This window comes from Eptatretus burgeri, chromosome 16, assembly GCF_056783735.1.
Source record: "Eptatretus burgeri isolate ZD-2024b chromosome 16, Ebu_testis_v1, whole genome shotgun sequence".
Lineage (NCBI taxonomy): Eukaryota > Metazoa > Chordata > Myxini > Myxiniformes > Myxinidae > Eptatretus > Eptatretus burgeri.
This window is the reverse complement of record NC_140976.1, coordinates 29,335,988-29,357,416: the sequence shown is the minus strand read 5'-3', so window position 1 is coordinate 29,357,416 and position 21,429 is coordinate 29,335,988. Positions and strand designations below refer to the sequence as shown.

Here is a 21,429-nt window from a genome sequence, read left to right as displayed (position 1 = left end):
TTCACATGGTCAGGGCGACTCTCGCTGCACACGTACACTGGCGAAGTGATTACGCCACTTGCTGTGACAGACGTCTCGGTGTCCTACCAAGGTCAAAGCACCCTGCTCTCGCTGTTTGTGGTACGAGGGGAGGGGCCGGCGCTTTTGGGCCGAGACTGGCTGACTAGCCTCAGGCTAGACTGGACGGCGCCAGCCAGTGGCCTTGGACATCCCGTGCCGAGCCGATTAGAGAGTCGGTGGAAGGAGGTGTCTCTTTCGGAGTTCGTACCTCCAGGTGTGCCTGTGTCTCCTTCGGGGCCTGTACCTCCATTTGAGCCTGTGCCTCCCTCGAGGCCTGAGGGCGAGGTCCCGGTGGCAGGGGCCTCGGCGATACAACATTGGTGTCCGTTCATTGCTTCCTGCAACTACGATATACGGTTCCGGAGCAACGGGGAGCATGCTAGCTGCGACGGGCTCTCACGCTTGCGTTGCGCAGAGGGTCCACCTTCGTCTGGATCAACCAACCGGGTTGATGTGTTGGCACTGTGCCAAGTCCAAAGCGAACCGGTCGCATCCAAGAAGTTCGCGATGCGCGACCATCGACGGTGTCCTCTTCGACGTTCAGATGAGGACCTGCACGCAAGTCGCCTCAACGTCGTGACAACCAAGAGGCTTGCTCGCAGCATGGTTCATGATTTGTTAATTGTTGTACGTTTGATTCTCACAGCACGAGTCATTAAGCATGGCGTTATAAAAGCAAATGCCGACGGTCCGCGTGTGAGCAAAATGTGTTTGATTGGGATCAATGCTTTCTCTGATGTGAAGAACTTGCGGACGATCGTTGCGAATAAAGAGGTCTTCCAGATCCCGGTCTTCGATGACAGTCCGCAGTTCGCTGCGGCCTCATGTGTTAACATTATACTGTGGGAACGCGCTGTACGTAAAGAGAAGTTTGCATCTGCGCAGACAATGTTTCTGCTGCTGTATGACATTGCTATGCGTCCAGCCAACGCTGATCGTCTGTATGGACGTGCGTTGAAGTCTCGGCTGGATTTGCTGCGACCTAAGGGGTCGGTGGCAGGGGCGGTGTTGCGCCCAGCGCTGGTGCGCGACTTTGGTGTGGGACAGCTGGTAATGGAGCCGGCTAATTGCCTGGTTCGGGTTGATGGTGGGGAGCCGGGGCAGGTTCGCTTTTCAGCGTCACCCCCACCCCTGATATCGCCAAAGTCAGACGTGCCAGGCACCATGGAGCGCAAACCTCTGATCTTGCCAGGGTCAGCCGCGCTGGCGCCCGCGGGGCTTGCAGGCTCGGGGTGCTTACCTGATTCGGTCCTGTCTGAGGGAGATGAGCCAACTTGTCGGCCGGAGGCATTTGATGGTGCCAGGGGAGGTTCGCCTGGGGTGTCACCTCGACCTCGCCGGAAGGCGTGTAAGCATGGGCCGTCTGGGGGCGCTATCTGCCCGGGGCGGATCGAGAAACCTGGGGCTTTTGGATGATTAGTGTTCTTTTTCACCGGCTGCTTTTTGTGTCGTAGTGCCAATGATTTTTGGTTCGTGTCATGTTGTCATTTTATAATCATACTTTTAGGAGGGAGGAGTGTGGTGTATTGGCATGGAGCGTTGAGGGGGCGTGAAGGAGTTGTGATCATAGTCACGTGTCTGCAATGCATATAGCTGTTCGCGCCCGCTAGAGGCTCGTAGTAGTGTGCATCCGGGAACACAATAAACAGTTACGACAACCCTCACGACTCTCCGTGTCTCACTGCTCCCCGGACATTACAGTCTAAACTCTAACTAAAGGGACTTAAGAAGTGAAAATGTCTGAAGGTTCAAGGAGTCAAAAGGGTATAAAAAATATACCATCAGAGATGGGGAATCCCCCGCCATTGAATGAAAAAGGTCATACATATTCCAGATAATGAGGGGTGAATTGGAAACAAGACACCATTTGTTCATCATCTCGAAAAATTTCCCCAGGGGTGAGGAACGTAGTAACCAAAAATAATTGAAATCAGATAAGCAGTTTTCCATTTATTATAACAAACATTTTTTTCAAGATGGCCGCCCCAGTCGGCCATCTTGGTTCCAGCCACGCCCAAAATCAATAGTGTTCTTCCTTTTCAGGTGGTACATGTGTGACCCAAATTTCAAATCGATATGGCGAACAGTTTATGAGTTATCGCACTCACAGCTATAAATGTTAATGCACGGACGGACGGACAGACGGACAGCCGGACTACCTGGGTGACAACAATATCCCCCTTCCGCCACGCGGCGGGGGATAAAAAGGTTTAAAGGGTGAAGAACTCTAAAAGGTGTCCAAAGTGTTGAAAGGGTCTCAAAGATAAAGGGGATCTTAAAGGTATAAGGGGTCTTAAAGGATTTTAGAGGTTTTGTGGGTCTTTTGGCCTCTTGATGATGAAATTTAATCAGTTCATTTTTGCATCGTAATAAATACTTACACCCAGTTGGGTCAAAATCCCATCACTGGTTCTCAATTAAGTGCAGTAGCAAAATTTTTACCTTGAACATGATCTCTGACCCTTAACTTCTTGACCCCAAAATCCAAATGGTTCATTATTACATCATTATACACACTTGTATCAAGTTTGATAAAAATCCAATCGCTGGTTCACAAGTTCGTGCAGTAACAATGGTTTTACGTCACGGGACCTCTGACCTTTTGACCCCATAATCCAATAAGTTTATCTTTACATCATTATACATACTTGTACCGAGTTTCACTGAGATCCCTTCAGCGAGAACGACAACCTATCATGGATAGCCGGATGGACAGCCTCTTACACGGGTCGGAATAATAGGTTATGTATCGGAAACATCGGGTTTCACGCTTCAGCGAGAACAGCCAGGACTGTGCCGAGATTGATCCTGTGGGGTTTTGCCGCGGAGCACCCGGTGTTTTGTCTTGTGATTCTCTGTCTCTCTCTACCATGGAACAATTAGGCCCAATAACGTTTAGGTATTTTAAAGATCTCCGTTTCATCGTTCGTTTATGGGCACATATTGGGAAAGCGTAAAGGGTAAAAAAAAAAAATATATATATATATATATATATATATATATATATATATATATATATATATATATATATATATTTATTCCTTCTTGGATTTACCATTCCCCATGTGAGCATTGTTTATACAGGAGGATACAAAAGGAAATTACATGCAGGTGGAGGCCATTCGGCCCATCATGCCTGCACCACATCAATCAACACCAGACCAAAACAAATATAAAAAAAATTTTTGTTTTTTTCTGTAGATTTTTTAATTTTTTTTTTCCTTTCCAGGGGAGGGGGCATGGGCAAACACTGTTCTTGGGTAAAAAAAACAAAAAAAAAAAAAACATCAACCAGACAACACCCCTTGATGAGACCCCCCACAAACAACACTCCACAGATGCACACAATCATCTATCAATGCTCAAGCTACCGAAAAGTTCTGCCAACATCCCTATACCCCTCTAACTCCAATACTTTCAGGTACCTATCCAATTCCAATTTAAACTTATCTACTGTTTCTGCTGCCACTACCTTTCCAGGGATGCCATTCCATGCATTAACTACTCTGAGTAAAAGTCCCCTGCCTTACTACCATCTTAACTCTCCACTTCTTTACTCTCAGGCTATGGCCGCTGGTCCTGTCAATGTCAACTCTGCTGAATAATTAATCTGCACTTATTAACCTCCGCCATCAAAGATGGACGGAGGTTACTGTTTTCACCCCTGTCTTTGTTTGTTTGTTTGTGAACAGTATTACGGAAAAACTCCTGGACGGATTTTGACGAAACTTGGTGGGGGGATTAGGTATGGTCCAAGGATCATGTCATTAGATTTTGGACTTGGTCCAAAGTCCAATATGGCCGCTATGGCGGCCATTTTGAAAAAATATTTTAATTTTTGTTTTTGCATTTATACATGTTTTAAGTGATTTCCAACCCCCCAAAAAACAGAAAATTTTGCAACTTTTTTTTCAAAAAAAATTTCGATTTTTTTTGGCATTTCTACATGCGCGTCAATCTAGTTTAGTTTATTCAATCGTGGTTCAGTAGAGTCTGATCCGTTTTGACCTACAATGAATAGGATATCAGGTTCACTTAAGTGACCCAGCAGTATTGGTGGCGGAGGTTTTGCACTCGACCGAGTGCTCCCCCTCTCGTTTTATCTGTAACCTTCATGATCTTCAACATCTCGATCATATCCCCTTTCCAGGCCTCCCTGGAAAGGTGGTGGCAGCAGAAGAAGTAGATTAGTTTAAATTAGAATTAGATAGGTACCTGGAGGTGATGGAGATGGAAGGGTATGGGGATGTTGATAAGACTTTTAGGTAGTTTGAGCATTAATGGGTCATTGTGTACATGTGTACGGAGTGCTGTTGGTGGGGGTCTTGTCAAGGGTGGGTTGTGTGGTTGATGTGTGTTTTTAGCCAAGCCCATGCCCCCACCCCTGAGAAGAAAAAAAACAAAATACAAAAACTACAAAAAAAAAAAAACAAACAAACCAACCAAACAAAAAAAATACAGTATTTCATTAATTAAAAACTTTTTTTGCATTTTCTTCCTTGGATCTTGTGTGGATAAATTGGTATGGTGTTCACGCAGGCATGATGGGCTGAATGGCCTCCACCTGTTAGATTTCCTTGTGATAACTGCCTCCTTTCTAGTGTATAAAGTCCTGTCTCCTTAGCTGAATCTAGCTCGGCCCACAATATAGTAGCCCTGTGCTGAACCCTCTCCATGGCAACTATGTCCTTCCGAAGTCGTGATGACAAACTGCATACACTATTTGAGATGGGGCCTCACTAAATTCCTACACGATGTTAAAACCACATCTTTTGATGCATAATTTACCAGCAGAGTACCTCCCCGATGGGTGATCTTGTTCCAAGCGTGCAACACGTTCTTCTGACACATGCCTTAATTTGGGCGGTGTATAGGCAACTGACAGCTATGCATAGGCAGAATAAATAACCCAGGTTACGTTACACTTCCGGTTCTGGGTTTGAAGCGACGGCTGGTTCTCTCAGGGGTCTCTGCCTACTTTCTCAAAGTTGTTTTTGGTCGTTATTTGTCATGTTTTAACGGTTCATTTCCTCACTTACATGTTTACTGTGTGTCCCTAGTTCGGTTTTGTTTCAAAAATCACGCTATTTTTTGAGTTTTCGTCGACCTTGGCTTATCGACCTCCTTGAGGCCTACTCCTCCTTCCCGTCTCGGTATACAATCGTTTATTTTTACAGTGCGGCGACATCGCGCTGTTATATAATTGGCTATTCTGTCCTGTGTCTTCTGTCACACTTATGGCCACGTACATCCCTTTGATCTGAGGGCTATAAATAGAAATTTGTCCGTCACAACTCTTCCCATCATGCATGCTAATTCACCGTGTCTACATTTAAATTTTATAACTGCAAAATTGTTTCATCATTCTTAACCTAGACTTTTAGTGCCCCCAGCCATGCGATATCGAAGTATTCGCTTCCTGTTATTCTCTCCCTATTACCATCAATTCCTATTTTCCCCACTTTTCCCAACGCCACCCATCTATTCCTCCCAACGACACACTTTGTTTCTTGTCTTATATCAAAATTTTTTTTTTTAAAAAGAACCCTTTCTTCCCCCATACCCACGAGTACCGATCCTTCTTAGTCTTCCTCCTCCTCCTGGCAGCACACCATCCTCTTCTATTTGAGCTGACCCACTCACCATTACCTTTATGATTTCTTCCTACAACCTTCCATTCTCTAATCTTACCTAATCTTCAAAAATAATAATAATTTTCCTTCTATTCTTCCTTACTATACACCTGAAACAACATCTCTCTATGATACTCTTCATTGATCCATCAGCTTCACTCTGCGTTTACCGATCCAAATTCACCATACACCTCCACAATTTTACTTCAACATTTCCTTTTCCTAATCTTTTGCAATCTGTCATAACAACAACGACAATTTCTTGTAATGCTTCATCTTCCTCTTTCACAAGTGTGGTTCTCATTACTGTATCATAATTCACAACTCTTTTTCTATTTCAACAGACTGCTCTCAATTCGATCTTTTCTTCATACCTTGTCTAAAAAAATCCAACTGTTACGTTTCTTCTCTCCATTCTCTTCATTGCATCCCTCAAGAAATGTCTTGAGTCACATTTCTGAACTAAAAAAAAACAAAAAACAAAAAAAACCCCAGTTTGCTATGCATGTTCGTTTTCCAACAATCATCATTTTTTCCCCAACTTCAGTGCCAACTCACCCCTTTCACCACTCCCTCTCAAAACAACCATCACACTCTTCCTACTCCAAGCCTCCCTCTCACCTTTCTCTCTCTCTCTCAACTCTACCAACTCACCCTTCTCCCACCATTCACCCCCCTCACTCACCCGTCTCAAAGTTGCCCCCCACCCCACCAATCTCATCAGCAAAAGCTTCCTCCTTCCCCCTCTCTTTAATCTCATCACTCTATCTCCTCAAATCCTCAACTGCCCTCTGTCCTCTTATACCTCCCCACTGTACCTCAACCCAGCACCACAGAGCCTTTTTTTCCTCCTCATCCAGCCCCCCTCCCATAGCTCTTCTGCAATCCCCCACACTCTTTCAACAACTCTCCTCATATCCCCCCCTCCCTTGTCCTACCCTCCCCTCCCCTGCACCCAAAGCCTCCTTCCCTCCCTCTTCATTAACAGTGTGGACTTCAAATATCCGGGGCCTTCACACAAACCCGACAGATCTATCAATACAGGATGCTGACAAACCAGACATAATCTGCCTAACAGAAACCTTCCTCCCTCAAATCTCTCCCTGGTTACTCCCTCCTCCGGTATGACAGACCTGAGCCTCGTACTGGTGGAGGAGTTGCTCTCTTCAAAGACTCAATTCCTAACTCTCTATGCATTTCCCTCACTCCCCCACACCACCAAGGAACACCTCTGGCTATGGCTTCCCCTCCACTCCCACCTCATGTTTATATGTGTACTGCACCGTCCACCAAACAGTGATGACTCCATTTACACCTCACGATCCGAAAACATGGACCAACTTCTATCCTCTCAACCAAACTCTCTCTTCCTCATATGTGGCGACTTCAATTGTCATGATGTCAGTTGGCTCGGTGTGGGTACCTCTCACCTGCCATGGCACTTCAGCAAAAGACTTCTGCGACTCATTGGGTCTGACACAATCGTCAACTTCCCGACCCGGATCTCAACCAATGGTACTCCATCTCTTCTGCATCTGATTTTGACAAATTTCCTTATCTGCTGTTCTTCCTCCACTCCAATCGGTTCTTCTGACCACGTGCTTGCCAAAATGGACATCTCTCTGGCTGTTATGACAGAACCACCTCAGCGCCAGAGTCTGGCATTTCACTCAGGCTGACTGGCAGGGTCTCCAAGCAGCCATCAAACTTCTAGACTGGTCTCCCATTGCAACTTTCTCCAACATCATCTCGTCCTGGGAATTCTTTCAAAGAAACTTGCTCTCTCCCATGCACACTTTTATTCCCTTCTCGTCTTCAGTTGTCCTACCCTTTCTCCCGACCATGGTTCACTGAAGCTTGTGGCGAGGCAGTTGTCCTGAAACAACTTGCCTTTTCCTGATGGAAAGCAAACCCATTTGAGGGTAATCTCAGTTCATTCCATAAAGCTCAGAACAAGTGTGTATCTACCCTCAGGAGAGCCATAAAACAACATCTTTCTCATCTCAAGTCTGAACTCTCAAACCTCTCTCTTCCAAATCCTTGTGGCATCTAATCAAATCTGTCTCTGGTGTATGTTCCCCTCCATCCCCTCCCTTACCTCAAATGGCCACACTGCTGATACCACACGTGAAAAGGCTAAATGCCTAAACTCGGTGTTTGCATCAATCTTGTGTCCGAAACCCATCGCTTTCTCTACCCATCTTACCCAGTCGCACCCAGCTGTCCCTGGACTCTGTCCTTTTCTCCTGACAAGGTGGAGAGCTTGCTGTCAAACCTCAACTCAGATTCTGCAACCGCTCCAGATGGCATCAGCCCCCGTGTCCAAAAAACCTGCTCTTCTGCTCTTGCTCACCCTCTCTCTGTTATATTCACCCTCTCATTTGCTCAAGGTCATCTGCCATCTGCTTGGAAATCGGCAAACATCACTGCCCTGCATAAAAAAGGTGCAAAAACAGATCCCTGCAATGACAGACTAATCAGCCTTCGCGCAATCATCAGCAAGGTTATGGAATCCATCATCGCTTCAGATATTAAATCCTTCCTCTTCTCCAATGGCTTGATTTCTGATCATCAATTTGGTTTCAGACCAGGTCACTCTACCCTGGATATGCTGCTTCTGCTCTCCCAACAATGGATGGAGGTCCTCAATGCCAGACATGAAATCAGAGCCATATCGTGTGCTTTTGACATGGTCTGGCACCCTGCCCTGCTCACCAAACTCTCTTCCTATGGTATCCATGGCCATCTCCACTCATGGCTCGCAAACTTACTTTCCTGTCGCAGCCAATGTGTGACCCTAAATGGAGTTCTCTCATCCACTCTTCCTTTCCAGGTTGGAGTTCTTCAAGGCAGAGTTCTGGGCCCTGTTCTTTTTCTGGTTTTCATCAATGATCTCTGACTCGGGAAAATCCTGTTTACATCTTTGCTGATGACTCCACCCTCTGTCGTACCATTGAGAACTTCACAGAGTGGGATACCACAGTTGGGTTGCAGTGCACAAACCACTCATCACACCTGGTAATGCACGTTTGTGAATCCAGTGGTGCAAAGAGCACAGGTCTTGGACTACTGAGCAGTGGAGAAATGTGATATGGGCAAATGAGATGTTCTTACATCATGTTCTCAGCAAACGGATGTGTGCACGTGTGGTGACAACCTAAAGACAGACTGTTCTTTGCGGATTTACCGTGTGAGACATAATCCGTGGCTAATGTTCACCATTTAAGTCAGGAGTAATGACTGGAATATGAATAAATAAATGTATTTTTAAAATATTTATTAATAATTAGAAAGACCCACCCACATCTCTCACCTGTGAATGGAGGGAATAGCCAATCAGCTTTCACCTAATCAACTAAACCCAGGTGGCTGGAATTATGTAAATAAATTGACACCTCCCACACTCCAAGTGCAAAAACTGCTGTGTAAAGCAACCAAGAAGACCGACACAAGGAAAGTGCTTTGCTGTATCAAACCCTTCCCAGAGTTCCTCCACAGCTATAAAGACATTCACAAATAGAACACGCATGAGAATCCCGATGCCACACACCCCCTCAGCTGCCGGACCAGTTTCATCACTTATTGGCAATTATCAGCGACAGCAATGCATACAAATGAGGATCCTAAACATGTACCAATTGCAAATGTCAAGCATGTTCATATATATATATATATATATATATATATATATATATATATATATATATATATATATATATATATATATATATATATATATATATATATATATATATATATATATATTGCTTCCATCACTCTTGGTCTTAGAGGGTGGGGTAGGGGTTTAAACCATCATAAATTTGACTTCAAAATGGGCAAACACAAAGGCAGAAAAGAAGAAATCTATGAAGTTGTTGTTACATCCAGGATGCAAGGCAATACGCGTTTCACACCAACCCATGTTGGAGGCGAATGCAGAACCACATTCGATCTGGAGATCTGTGCAGGGCCGGGAGGAAACAGCTGTACAACCACGGCACTGGTATTATCGGCACGCAAACACCTCTGCTTCCAGCAGTCGATGGCTTTCGACACGAGCAGTGCTGCAGAGGAGGGTATATTACCACCCTGGCACACAATGAGCAAAATCAGGAAGTTTTCCTTCACCATATCTGTATGTCACCAATGTGTAAATTTTTCAAGGGCACACGCACACACAAAAAAAATAAAAACAAACCACAACAACCAGCAGTTTACATATCCATCTTTCCCTTCCCTTTGTGTGCAGCCTTTGTGGCTGCTGGTTGCATCATTGGTTAGGGGCACGGCAATGCCACCAATGCAGCGACCATATTACCAGTACACTGGTGCTCATTTTGCTGACCTCGGAAGGATGACAGGCTGAGTCAACCCCCTGGTGTTAATTCAGCGGACAATGGGGCTCGAACTTAGGACCCTAGGATCCGAAGCCACCACCCTAACCACGAAGCTAACACCAGGCTATTATCAATCTTTAAGATGCTGTAATTGAGTAGGACATGCAGTACAGTCTCGCACTCAGTGGTGGCAAAGCAAACTGCTGTGCCTCACGTCACAGGCATTTCTTACCAGCTCCTGACAAACTAATATGGCATCTCGGGGGGACATGACGTTCCACACTCCATCACTGGCCAAAATGATGCACGTGTGCTTTTGTGGGTCTATCTCATGCACGCTCACATCGGGCTCCGGCGAGACGATAAATGCACTGCGTTCAAAGTTGTAACTCCACAAATCACCTAGAAAAGACAGGACACCCTTTACTGCTGCACATTTTTAAATGTTTGTTGCAATATTGTTTGGGCAATGGGAAAATGACTGGATTTATAAAATTGCATGCTGCCGAGAACAAGAACAAAACGTTCCCAGGAATTGAGCCGCACAATACTTTGTATTTGAGGCACTTCATAAATACCTCCCCAAGACTCAAATATAACACGAGAGCAAATGGTGACGTTGTATGTTTACAATCATGTGTTTTTTTTTAACCACAGGCTGAGACAATGGGCCAAATTTGATGTTATTCACTGTACGGATGCTCAGGCAGTACACTACACTTTATCTTCAGTCTTCTTAACCATCATTGGCAAAGATTCTGCAGTTGGTAGTTCCAGAAATCTTTGCAGGGCAATAACAAACTTCTGTAGGAACAGTTCTGCTCAACACATCCAGTTTTGCTGCATTTACAGTTCACTTACTGAAAAATTAGAGTTGCCACTCTTCATTTTTCTGCCATGTATGAACATTCTGTGCTGTTGGGGGCAGTGATTTTTAAAGGACATTCCCAGATCAAATCAAACGCAACAACTTTCTGTGTTGATAGGTTATAGAAAGCAGTTAGTTTCATATTATTTTCTGCTGGTTTCATATCAAAAGACAATGGAGGTAGGTGGGCACTGGGCAGGTATGACTTCTGACAGACAGAAATGCCAGGTATGAAGGACAGACACATGTATTTCTGAGAAAACGTTGGTGTTCCAGGCTCCAATTTTGAAGAAATAGTTCCAAGGCACTGACTGTGTGTGTCTGATTCCCAATCAATTATCAATGTTTCACCTTCATAATAAACAATCTCTCTGTTATTTTGTTGTGACTACATAAATGACAGCCGAGGATAGAGTTCTCCAATTGGTTTTAAGGTAAAAACTGCATACCCGTGTGTCCACCTCAATTCCAAGAAGTTCACCAACACCATCAATGAGCCCTGTGTGTGTCGCCGTTTCATATAAATGATATCTCCTTAGGCAATTACTTTGTCTTCAATCACAGTTGTGCAAAGCATCTTGAAGGCTTCACCATAAAAGTGTAGAAGTGTCAGTGGTACTTATAAAACATGACTTTGTCTTTGTTGTAAACCAGTACATTCATAGCAGCATGAACGGTGATGATGAATTTTGATGGCAACACGAGACTTTCCACAAATTGGAAATAGTATCGATTCGTCTTGCAGGCTTTCCACCACTTTGATCAATAACCTACCTGGAAATATGGAAATCAGTTAAAGATTTATTTTCTTTCAACTTAGGACTTCAAGTGACGTGATACAAAACAAACAAGTAGATTTGATTTTTTTTAAAAATAATACACAAGGACACTCCACTCCTCACCTCTCCCCTCTCCCCCACCCAAAACTAAAGGAAGAAGAAAAGCATATTAATAAAAGATACATATTTGTTGCAGTTCTAGGAACCGCACACCTCCAAGGCAATGACATCCAACATATAGTGGTCACCAGATAGTTATTCCATTAATATACGTTTAGATAGTCCCTTCTCTTTTGTCTAGCGGGACAACGGGAGGTGCATTGCAGGGATCTCATAGCTAGGTTTGCTTACACCACTAACTTCATTTCTACTCTTCTTTTCTACTTATTCCTGAGGTAAATCTGAATTTGGGTCCTCGCGTAGGCCAGCAGGCACGGCGCTCCGACACCCGATCAGCAGAGCACGGCACAGCACAGAGCGCCCGTCCTCAAGCGATCCCTCAACCCAACTTTTGCGGCAAGTCATAGAGTATGCTAGGCAGCTCAAGATGATCGGCTCGAACTTCCGATGATCTGGGACGAGATTGCTGGTTGCATTGAAAAGACATACGAACGATTATCTCTTCAAGAGGGAGCACGGACGTTGTTTTTCACAACACAAAAGCAAATGACCCAATATCAGCGAGAGCATGGCTTGCAGCTTGGTCCCAATGACTACATTGTCAGAGGCCGATAATATAAAAACAACCACTACGCCACGTTGTATGGAACACATGTGTAGAAGACACTCGTGACTCGTTCTTTTCAACTCATTTCTGGATTTCATTATATCGGGCGAACGCGAGCGCTGGCGCTGGCCACGTGCTTAAAGGCGGATCCGCGCGCACTGTACGGAACACAAGTGTGCAAGACACTAGCGGCTCGTTCTTTTCAACCCATTTCGGCATCTTCTTTTCCTTCAATACCTCCATCTAATTATTATATCCGATCGTTCCCCTCAATTCCTGACACAGATCGGGTTTTTGCCCCACGCACACGACAACAGAATCGGGCGGACGCAAGCGCTGGCCACGTGCTTAATGGTGGATCCACGCACACTGTGCGGAACGTGCTCGAAGGCAGACCCGTGCGCCGCTCGCGATATTTTATTATCGTACAGAGCAGGGCACGAAAAGCACACATCTTGGTCTCATCTGTAGATGGGTTTGCCAGAACGTCTTACCTTCTCGTCTCTCCGGCCAGCGAAGCCGCGATCAGGCAGGGGCGTGCTGTACAGCTCGGGCCGCGTGGCGCATCACAGAGCGGGCGCATTGACCAGCGCCAGTCACGGGGCACGGCACGGTGTTCGTTGCAAGGCAATTTATGTCAAGGTGCTCGGAGCGAGACGATACCGCAGCTTGGAACCATCTGGCTGGAAGTGAAGTGGAGCCGCTTCCGGTCATGGCGGCCGGCCCGTGTGCTGGCCAGGGCCCAACCAGAGCGCCCGATTTGGGTGACCACATCGCTTCATGTCATCACCCCCGCCCCGCACCACTGGTCCTAAAAAAAGACGGATCGTGGGGCGGTGGAGAAAAAAAAAGTCGTTCCTGGTGCGTCGTCGTTCCTGGTGCGTTCGAGCGTTGTTCCTACCGGCTCGTTCTGCCCGGCTTGGGATCTCGACTCTGCCTTCTTCACCTAAGTCCCTCCCTTCACACCCGACGGTCGCCTCTCGTTCCCTGGACCGACGCTAGCTGCACTAAGTACCACAAAGCAAGAAACGGCGCGCCAGCTATCAGGGAGGTGTCGTCCAGCAAAGCATCCCCCCAAAACATGTTGGTGGCACGATCGGGCAATCGTACAAGGTATTCAGAGACCGTTAGCCTCTCTTCTCCTCATTAACGTGTGTGTGTGTGTGTGTGTGTGTGTGTGTGTGTGTGTGTGTGTGTGTGTGTGTGTGTGTGTGTGTGTGTGTGTGTGTGTGTGTGTGTCCTGGCGCCTGTCTTCGTAAGTTAAGATTGCAGAAGATTATTATTTCGGGTTAAGTCTGCTCTGTGTCTGTTTTTGTAAGTTGCTTGTGCATTGTCGCACCTCACACGTCTTTCTATCCCTGCATGACACACAAATAAAACCCGATGAAGAGGAGTTAACGAAGAGAAAAAGGAGAGGAGAGGAGATGAGGCTAATGGTCTCTGAATACCTTGCATAATTTCCCGATTGCGGTGGGGATTGGGATGAGAATGCACCAATAATGGGTGAAGGAGAAGGAGAACGAGCCCCCCCCCCTCCCTGAACCAAGATTCACACAATGAGGGTTCTTAAAGGGGTTGGTACACCCACAATAAAAGGGGGAAGATGCAAGTCTGCTTTGGTCTCGAGTTGTTTGTACAGTTTGATCAGAACCAAATACATCATAGCTCAATAGTTTATTTAATGAAATGATGAACATGCAGGTTCAAATAGTTTTCCTGATGGAAAGACAGCCAGTTGTTGAAGGGAAAATGGGGTCGGAGAGGTACATAGTAAGGTTGGCTTCAGAATTGGCAACACGTGTTCCTTCTCGTAGCTGTATTCTAAACATGTCTGCTGGAAGTTGATGTCCTTGTCCCTTTATTGGCTCAAGTTCATCAGTCACCTGATTCAGTATGGTACAGGACGTTTTTATACTGTACTAGTATAAAAACTTTTGATGTTTGTTCGATCTGCGAATCTGCTATAGTGGTTCCATTGACAGTCTCAACCTCCTCCAAGCTGTGATTCTTGTATCATTTTTGTTTTTATCAGCTATTTTCCTTTCAGTTCCTTCTCAATGGCTCCACTTTGAAACAGTCAATCTTTGACCAACTCACATTTGAAAAAGCTTTCACTTATTTCATGAGGAATCACATTGAATGCATACTGCTGCCCCCTTGTGGAAGGGGAGATAATTCTCAAACAATTTTTCCAAGTAAATGCCAGATTAGTTTGTGCTAATTGAAGTGCAAGCACAAAGCTGGGAGCAATTGTGATTTCAGTGGAGAATACAAGGTACTTGTGGGAAAAATATAAAGTTGTCCACCAAATTTCCACCGAATAACTGACGAGAAATTTTGGTCCACCGTCTACGAGGATGGAAGATGCACAACAGGAGCAGGCAGAATGGTGCACATGTGTTACAAGCGGGAAACTCTTCCAAAGAATTAAAGAAACGAATAAACACAATGGAATGGGAAGGCCAAAGTAAACGAGGAGGTGATCAATCGCATTCGTGTTTCTTTACAAAACGAATATGGCAAAGATGCAGTTTAGGCCTACCAAGTGCACGGGTAACCGCGAGGAAGGGCACGTGGTCGATGGTAGTGCTGCGTCGCACTGGTCCACGGTGTGACAAGCGAGGACGTTTCCAAACGACCCGTTCAACACCTGCTTTGTTCACAACACTACAACCACAAGACAAAAATGTCAGGACAAAGGTATCGATCTCCTACTTGCTCATGCAAAGCTAAGTTTGCAAAATACATTTTATAGACAAAGAAAATAAGTGCAACCGTTTTGCTGTAAAAGGCCATCTACTCATTAAAAATTAAAAATGGCAAGATGTAAATTAGAATGGTAGGGGGGGGGGTTGGGAAGGTGGGAGGGAGGAGGTGAAGAGGTCTTAAATACCACCATTATTGCCAAATAAAGATGCAGATGGTCCATGCATAAGAGTGCAGTGTTAAAAAATAAAAAAAAATAAAAAAAATCAAACTTGGCAATTCAGATTGTGATATCCTTTACAAAACAATATATATAATAATTTATTTCGAAATATTTTAAGCGATTGCTCTCAGACATCAAGCTCTGTCCAGAGTCATAAACCTGAACCATGACGGCATTTCTTTGATTTAACTTTACAAGGGACATGTACTCACTTGGCCTTCCCACTCTAATTTCTGCCGATAGCGATGGCCATTGTACATGGAGTGATACGATGCAAAAACGTTTTGTTCCTTCAAATTCAAATTGGACTTCTCTGGATGATAAAGTACTAACTCTGCCTAACCCCATCTTAATAAAGTACTTCAATATACCTCACTCATGTACATTTTGTGGAGGATTCAAAAGGGTATACACTTGCTTTTAAGCTGTTTTGTGTGGGTTCCATTCCTGATGACTACAAACTGTCCGATAGGCACTGGCACTGCATCACAAAATGTGCCATCACTCAGATGGCCGTCAAGCTGGGCGTCCCATCTGCGAGCATGAGCTGGTGCATAAAAACGTGCAAAGACGAATTGATTCGATTTTGGTGAAGATCCGAATCTGAATCTAGATACGAGAATTACTTAATTTTGAAAGTAATTCTTCACCATTGAGAGATAGGGCCAAAATAATATAAAGCATGATATTTCAAAAATGTATTGGGACAGATATGTTCTCGTGGATCAGGCATTGTGTGGCGGAGGTATGCACTCAACCGAGTGCCCTTCAAGTTACATCTGAAACTGCCAACCAATTTACCCAAACTTCCTTTAACTCCACCACATTACCAATAACGCTACCTTTTGCAAGACAAAGACTGAATAAAATTTGATCCTACCCTTTTCCCACTCTCCTTCCTCACCACTGACATCAGTTCCATCTCATCGAGATTCACCCTCAATCCCTTGCACTCCACAGTTTCCTTCCAAATATTAAACATCTCCTTTGCTTCTAATTCTCTTTTAACCATCAAGACTAGGACATCTGCATATAATAGTTCCCATGGAAACCCTATACCATCACTTCTTCCAGAACTAATACAAAAAGCAAGGGGCTGAACAGTCATCCCTGATGTAAACTTACTTTCACTTCAAATGACTGTACATCCTCTACCAATTCCTACTGATGTTCTTGGCCTCTTATACATTGACATAACAACCCTCACTAAATCCTGTTACTCCTAGTCTTCTCAGTGCCCATTCCACAACTACAATGGTACTCTATTATATGCCTTCTCAATATCTTCAAACACAGGATAAAGCTTCTTCTTTGCAAAGTACTTCTCTCGACTCTACCTCACCATAAAGATTGCATCTGTCGTCTCCCTTCCACTCATAAAACTAAATTGGTTCTAATCTACATTGACAATTACTCTCAATAACCTTCTCAAATATCTTCAATGCTTGCCCTAACATCCACACTCCTCTGTATGATGAAGGAAGTAGTGGATCACCTTTCCTCTGAAACAAAGGTACAATTATACTGTTCAACCAATTTCCATTAATCCATATCGTTCTGCACAACTCAGTCATCCACTTCATTCCCAACTCTCCTGCTGCCTCCAACATCTCAACCACAGCACCAGTTGGTCCTGCTGCTTTACCTTTCTTTAATTTCTTCACATCTGACCGAATTGTTTGTCGAACACTTCATCCTTTGCACCTTCGACTTTCCTGCTCCCAACTTCATCCCATAACTTTTGGAACTAGTCTTTGCATTCTTTTTCAACCTCCTCTTTTCTCACAACTTTTCCATCCTTTCTCTTCTAACAATCTATTCCTGGAGCATCCTGTTTATCCTTCATCAGCTGTCGACCTATCCTGAATATCTTGTTTCTTCCCTCTGCAGTGTTCAATGTGTTCCCCCACTTTTCATAATCTCCAATTGTTGTTTTCGCTACTTCGTTAAACACTTGTTTTCCTCTTGATCCATCTGTTCTTTACTCTACATAAACTTCTTATCTACATTCTTCTTCTTGGCTCTTACTTCCTGAATATTAATATTCCACCACCACATTTCCCTCTCCTTTTGTACATTTCCTGTAGTCATCCCACATGCCCCCAAATTACTTTCTTCCATCCATCCCTCAATGCCCCCAAAATTCATTAACCCCAGTTGCATTCATGTGATCTTTTTCCTTGCTCAACTTCCCCTGAAATCCCCCCCCCTAATATTTCTATCCTTCAATTTACAAACTTTCACTCTGGGTCTGCATTTCAAATACTTGTCCTTCTATTCAGTCTTAATCCTAAGGTGGCCAACAACGAATGTGTGTTGTGTCAACAATTCTTCCCCAGGTATCACTTTCACATTAAGTACACTTTCTCTGAGATTCCTCAGCACCAACAAATATAATTAATCAATCTGATTCTTCGATTCTCCATTCACATGTGTTACCGGCTGTTCTGTCCTTTTCTGAAAACATGTATAAAGTACACACATATCTGCTGCTTCTTCCATTTCCAATATACATTCACCTGTTGTATGGGCTGTCAGGATGGCCTAGAGGTTCACACACTCGCCTTCAAGCCGTCTAGCCTAGGTTTGAATCCCGACCCAGCTACAGTCTTCCCAGTGTTTCACAGGCAGGGTGATTTATTTGTGTGTGCCGTCCCTCGGATGGACATTAACAGGGTGCTCCATCCGCCAGCATTCGTTGGTGGACGTTAAGGCTCCCACGGTGTCCTTTGCGAAGAGAGACGAGCTATCACCAGCACCATGGCCAAATTCCAAATTCCTGCCCTAAACGGCAGAGGGCATTGGATCAGTAACATAGCCATGCGCTCAGCCAATGATGCTACCTCCCCACAGCCTGGTGCTGCATAAAAACGAACAAACTTGCTGTATTTTTCTCCATACCAAAACCTCCATACATTCCCTCAAATCCACCTGTCTTTTCTCCACGGGGTCGTAGTTCATGAACTGGTCATCATTTGCGTTACAGGGTCAAAATATTCAATTTTTCAGTTTTCTCTGTGTTGATAGACATCACCAAGCTACATGCACTTGTGTGAAAAAAATTAGCAAAAACCAGTAATTAACGGCGAATATGGTATTTTTAATTAGAACTTTAATGGATAATGCATTACAAGGAAAACACATTTTCGCGTTTATCTCAAATTCACCCTTTCTGAGTAAATTGGATGTGGATCAGTTATCCTTTGGCCGTTTTGGACAATTCAAGTGCCAAATTAATCCTGAGAATCTGCTAGATACATAACTATGTAAAGATATTTAATAGATCCCTTTTAGGAGTTTGTACATATTGGTCAGGGTTTGCTGAATATTTTTTATTGAAAATCTGCCAACTTTTGACCAAATTGGCCATATTCCACCCAAAGACACAATTGTCTCAGAACTTTATCTTGCTTACTTTATTCTACAACAGTCCTCCAATATCATCAGAAAAACACAATGAACCTTACAACCTGAGAATTTGTTCAATTCATTAGCCATCTATGGCCGCCCAGGTCGAGCCAGTTCCAGGCGAGAATGCCAGTCCATGCGCGCGGCCGGGTGCAGTCATACTATCACAAACCTAGTACATATACTACCACAAACCTAGTACAATTGCTACTACAAACTATAGGGGTATCCCATCTGCACGTCAAAAGCCTTATAATAAATATCTCAAAATTTGTGTCCGACTGTTACAAGGTATGACTTGAATAACGAGTTGAATAATCAATTTTGCATCATGCAACAGCAAGTCCCAAATGTTACTCATCTAAAAAAATAACAAAATAGATTAGATTAAAGCTTATTGATTGAAATAAATTCAGTTTATTCCAAATTTGACTCACCACATCCGCCGCCTCCGCCTGTTTACTCCACCCGACTTGTATCACTTATTTGCCTGTTACACAAAAAGTATTGCATATTTTTTATTTCTGTTTTCTCCACATTAAACTAGACAAAATTACCTTTCTTCTCATACTAAGATATCTAGATATTTGTGGTTTTTTCTGGTCTGTAGTCAAAGTGGAAAGTGGATGTTTTGAAAAACATGCAACAACTCCGCCTTTTTAGGGTGACCAGTTCATGAACTACGACCACATATCCATTTAAGTCCTCACCTATTAACTTCTCAGAACCAGCGAGTCACAGGTTATAAATCTCAAACACACACTCTGGCCCAAAAACTCCATCTGAAATCTGTGGAGCTTGCACAAAACACTTGCACACGATGGCCTATGCACCTTTAACAATGTCCTTGCCCACACAGAATAATATTTATTCTGTATCAGTTGTATGCCACAAGCTCTCTCAAATAATAATTATTGACTTGCTCCAAAAATTGGAGGGCTGTGTTTATCATGGAGACGTTTAAATGGAGAGATCCCACAAATTGAGAACATTATTTTGTGATTATGTCCATTATGTCTGACTAAAAGCATAAAAAAATTTTGCTTTCCTCTTGAAATTATGAAATTAATTCTTCATTCAAAAACATGCACCGGTCCTTTTTGTTATGAACAAGTTAACAGCTCTTTGGGAAGCACTTTGGCTGCTCCTACTGCTGGCTCGAAACACACCTGCCACCCAAAGCCTCAATTCTTTCCCTCTCCTGGGGAGCGTCTGGTTTGTGGTCTTCGGTCAAAGGCACAGCATGCAGGACTCCACGTGCCGTTCGCACCCCAAGCACCACGCCAGAGTCACCTACGTGCGCCACATACATACGTCGACCGTGCAGGATCACCATGCTCGCAGTCGTCCCCGCAGTGCTGGGTAAGCCACTCACCGTACACGGCCATTCCGCTGCAAGGCACACGACGGACTCAATCTCATGAAATGCAAGTCTCTACTCAGATTTATCAACTCATCAATTGTTAAAGAAATAAAGATAAATCTTCAAGCTCACAGACCTCATCACAATTCCACTGATAAATTTGACTCTGCTTTTGATGAAAAATTTTATGTGAATATAAAACTGTCATAAGATCCAATGGACCTAAACACTAATGATAACGTTTGTCGTCATCCCACATGCTCCCTCAATATGTTTATGGCATGACTCCAAAATATATATATATATATATATATATATATATATATATATATACATACACACATACATACATATATACATACATACACACACGATAGCATTTATCCAGAATCAAGGACTACAAAACCAGTAAAATAGCAATGGGGTAAGGGAGGGAGAGGATGTGGCATCCACTCAAATGGGAATCTTATCTGGAAGCTTGTCTGACAGCATGGTGCAGAGATCCTGCACTTACCTGTGAGGTTCGATGCTGAACCAGACAACTGTCAGATTGGCGCTTTGCATGCAGGAAGTTGCATGGCAAATTGCACCATCCCTCAGGTGGACATCAAGCTGAAGACCCATGTACTGACAGTTGGTGGACGTTAAAGATCCCGTGGTGTCTTTCGTGAAGAGTATGCAAGATCGCTAGCACCCTGAACAAATCACATGCAGTCGAACATCAGGCCTGACCAACTGGTTCATGAAAGACTCAGGCCAAAAAACACTTTACAAGGTCGAACTCCACAAGAAGGTAGGAATTATTAGGGCCGGTGAAGTGGAAGCAGTAAAAGTAGTAGTAGTGCTAGTACTTGTACCATGATCAGGAAGCAGAGTCACAGGATCTGCTTCTTGCTCACTGTCAGCAGGTTGGTGACCTTGCAGGTTTTTCAAACCAGCTCCAGCTAAATCTTGTGCACCCTGCCCTTACACCTCTTTACCCAGCTCCAGCCCCTTCAGGTAAATATTCCACACCTTTCATGCTCATTTCCAGTCTTTCGTCCCCCCCCCACCCACACCCCTACCCTACCCCTTTCTCGAACTGTCTTTCCGAGTATGTTGTCTCAAGCAATTACCGACAGGATATAAAGCTGACTGTCTAACATCAACTCAGTCTCTCCCATTCCTCCGATGACAGCTTTACAACACCAGCTAAGACATGGCTTGCATTTTGACGGGGCCGATCGGCCTCGCCCCGTGGTCGATTTTCAGGGCGTCTTTTTATCGGCCCCGTAAAATTAAGCTGTGAAAAAAAAAGAAAAAAAAAAGCTAAGATTACCTGTATG

General features: G+C 44.1%; 1 protein-coding gene across 4 annotated transcripts in view; it reads right to left on the bottom strand.

The window, feature by feature from the left end:
- PPM1D (protein phosphatase, Mg2+/Mn2+ dependent 1D) overlaps window positions 1-21,429 on the bottom strand; it is a 79,382-nt gene that overhangs the window by 8,985 nt on the left and 48,968 nt on the right. For 3 of the 4 annotated variants that reach the window (XM_085860262.1, XM_085860260.1, XM_085860263.1), the window contains exons 2-5: window positions 19,911-20,133; window positions 14,947-15,071; window positions 10,263-10,432; window positions 9,612-9,782 (exon numbers count right to left, since the gene is read on the bottom strand). In XM_085860262.1, the coding sequence (XP_085716388.1) occupies window positions 9,612-9,782; window positions 10,263-10,432; window positions 14,947-15,071; window positions 19,911-20,133 (689 nt within the window). Of the gene's footprint in view, window positions 1-9,607; window positions 9,783-10,262; window positions 10,433-14,946; window positions 15,072-19,910; window positions 20,134-21,429 lie in introns of all 4 variants that reach the window. The other variant, XM_085860261.1, reaches the window with a different exon arrangement.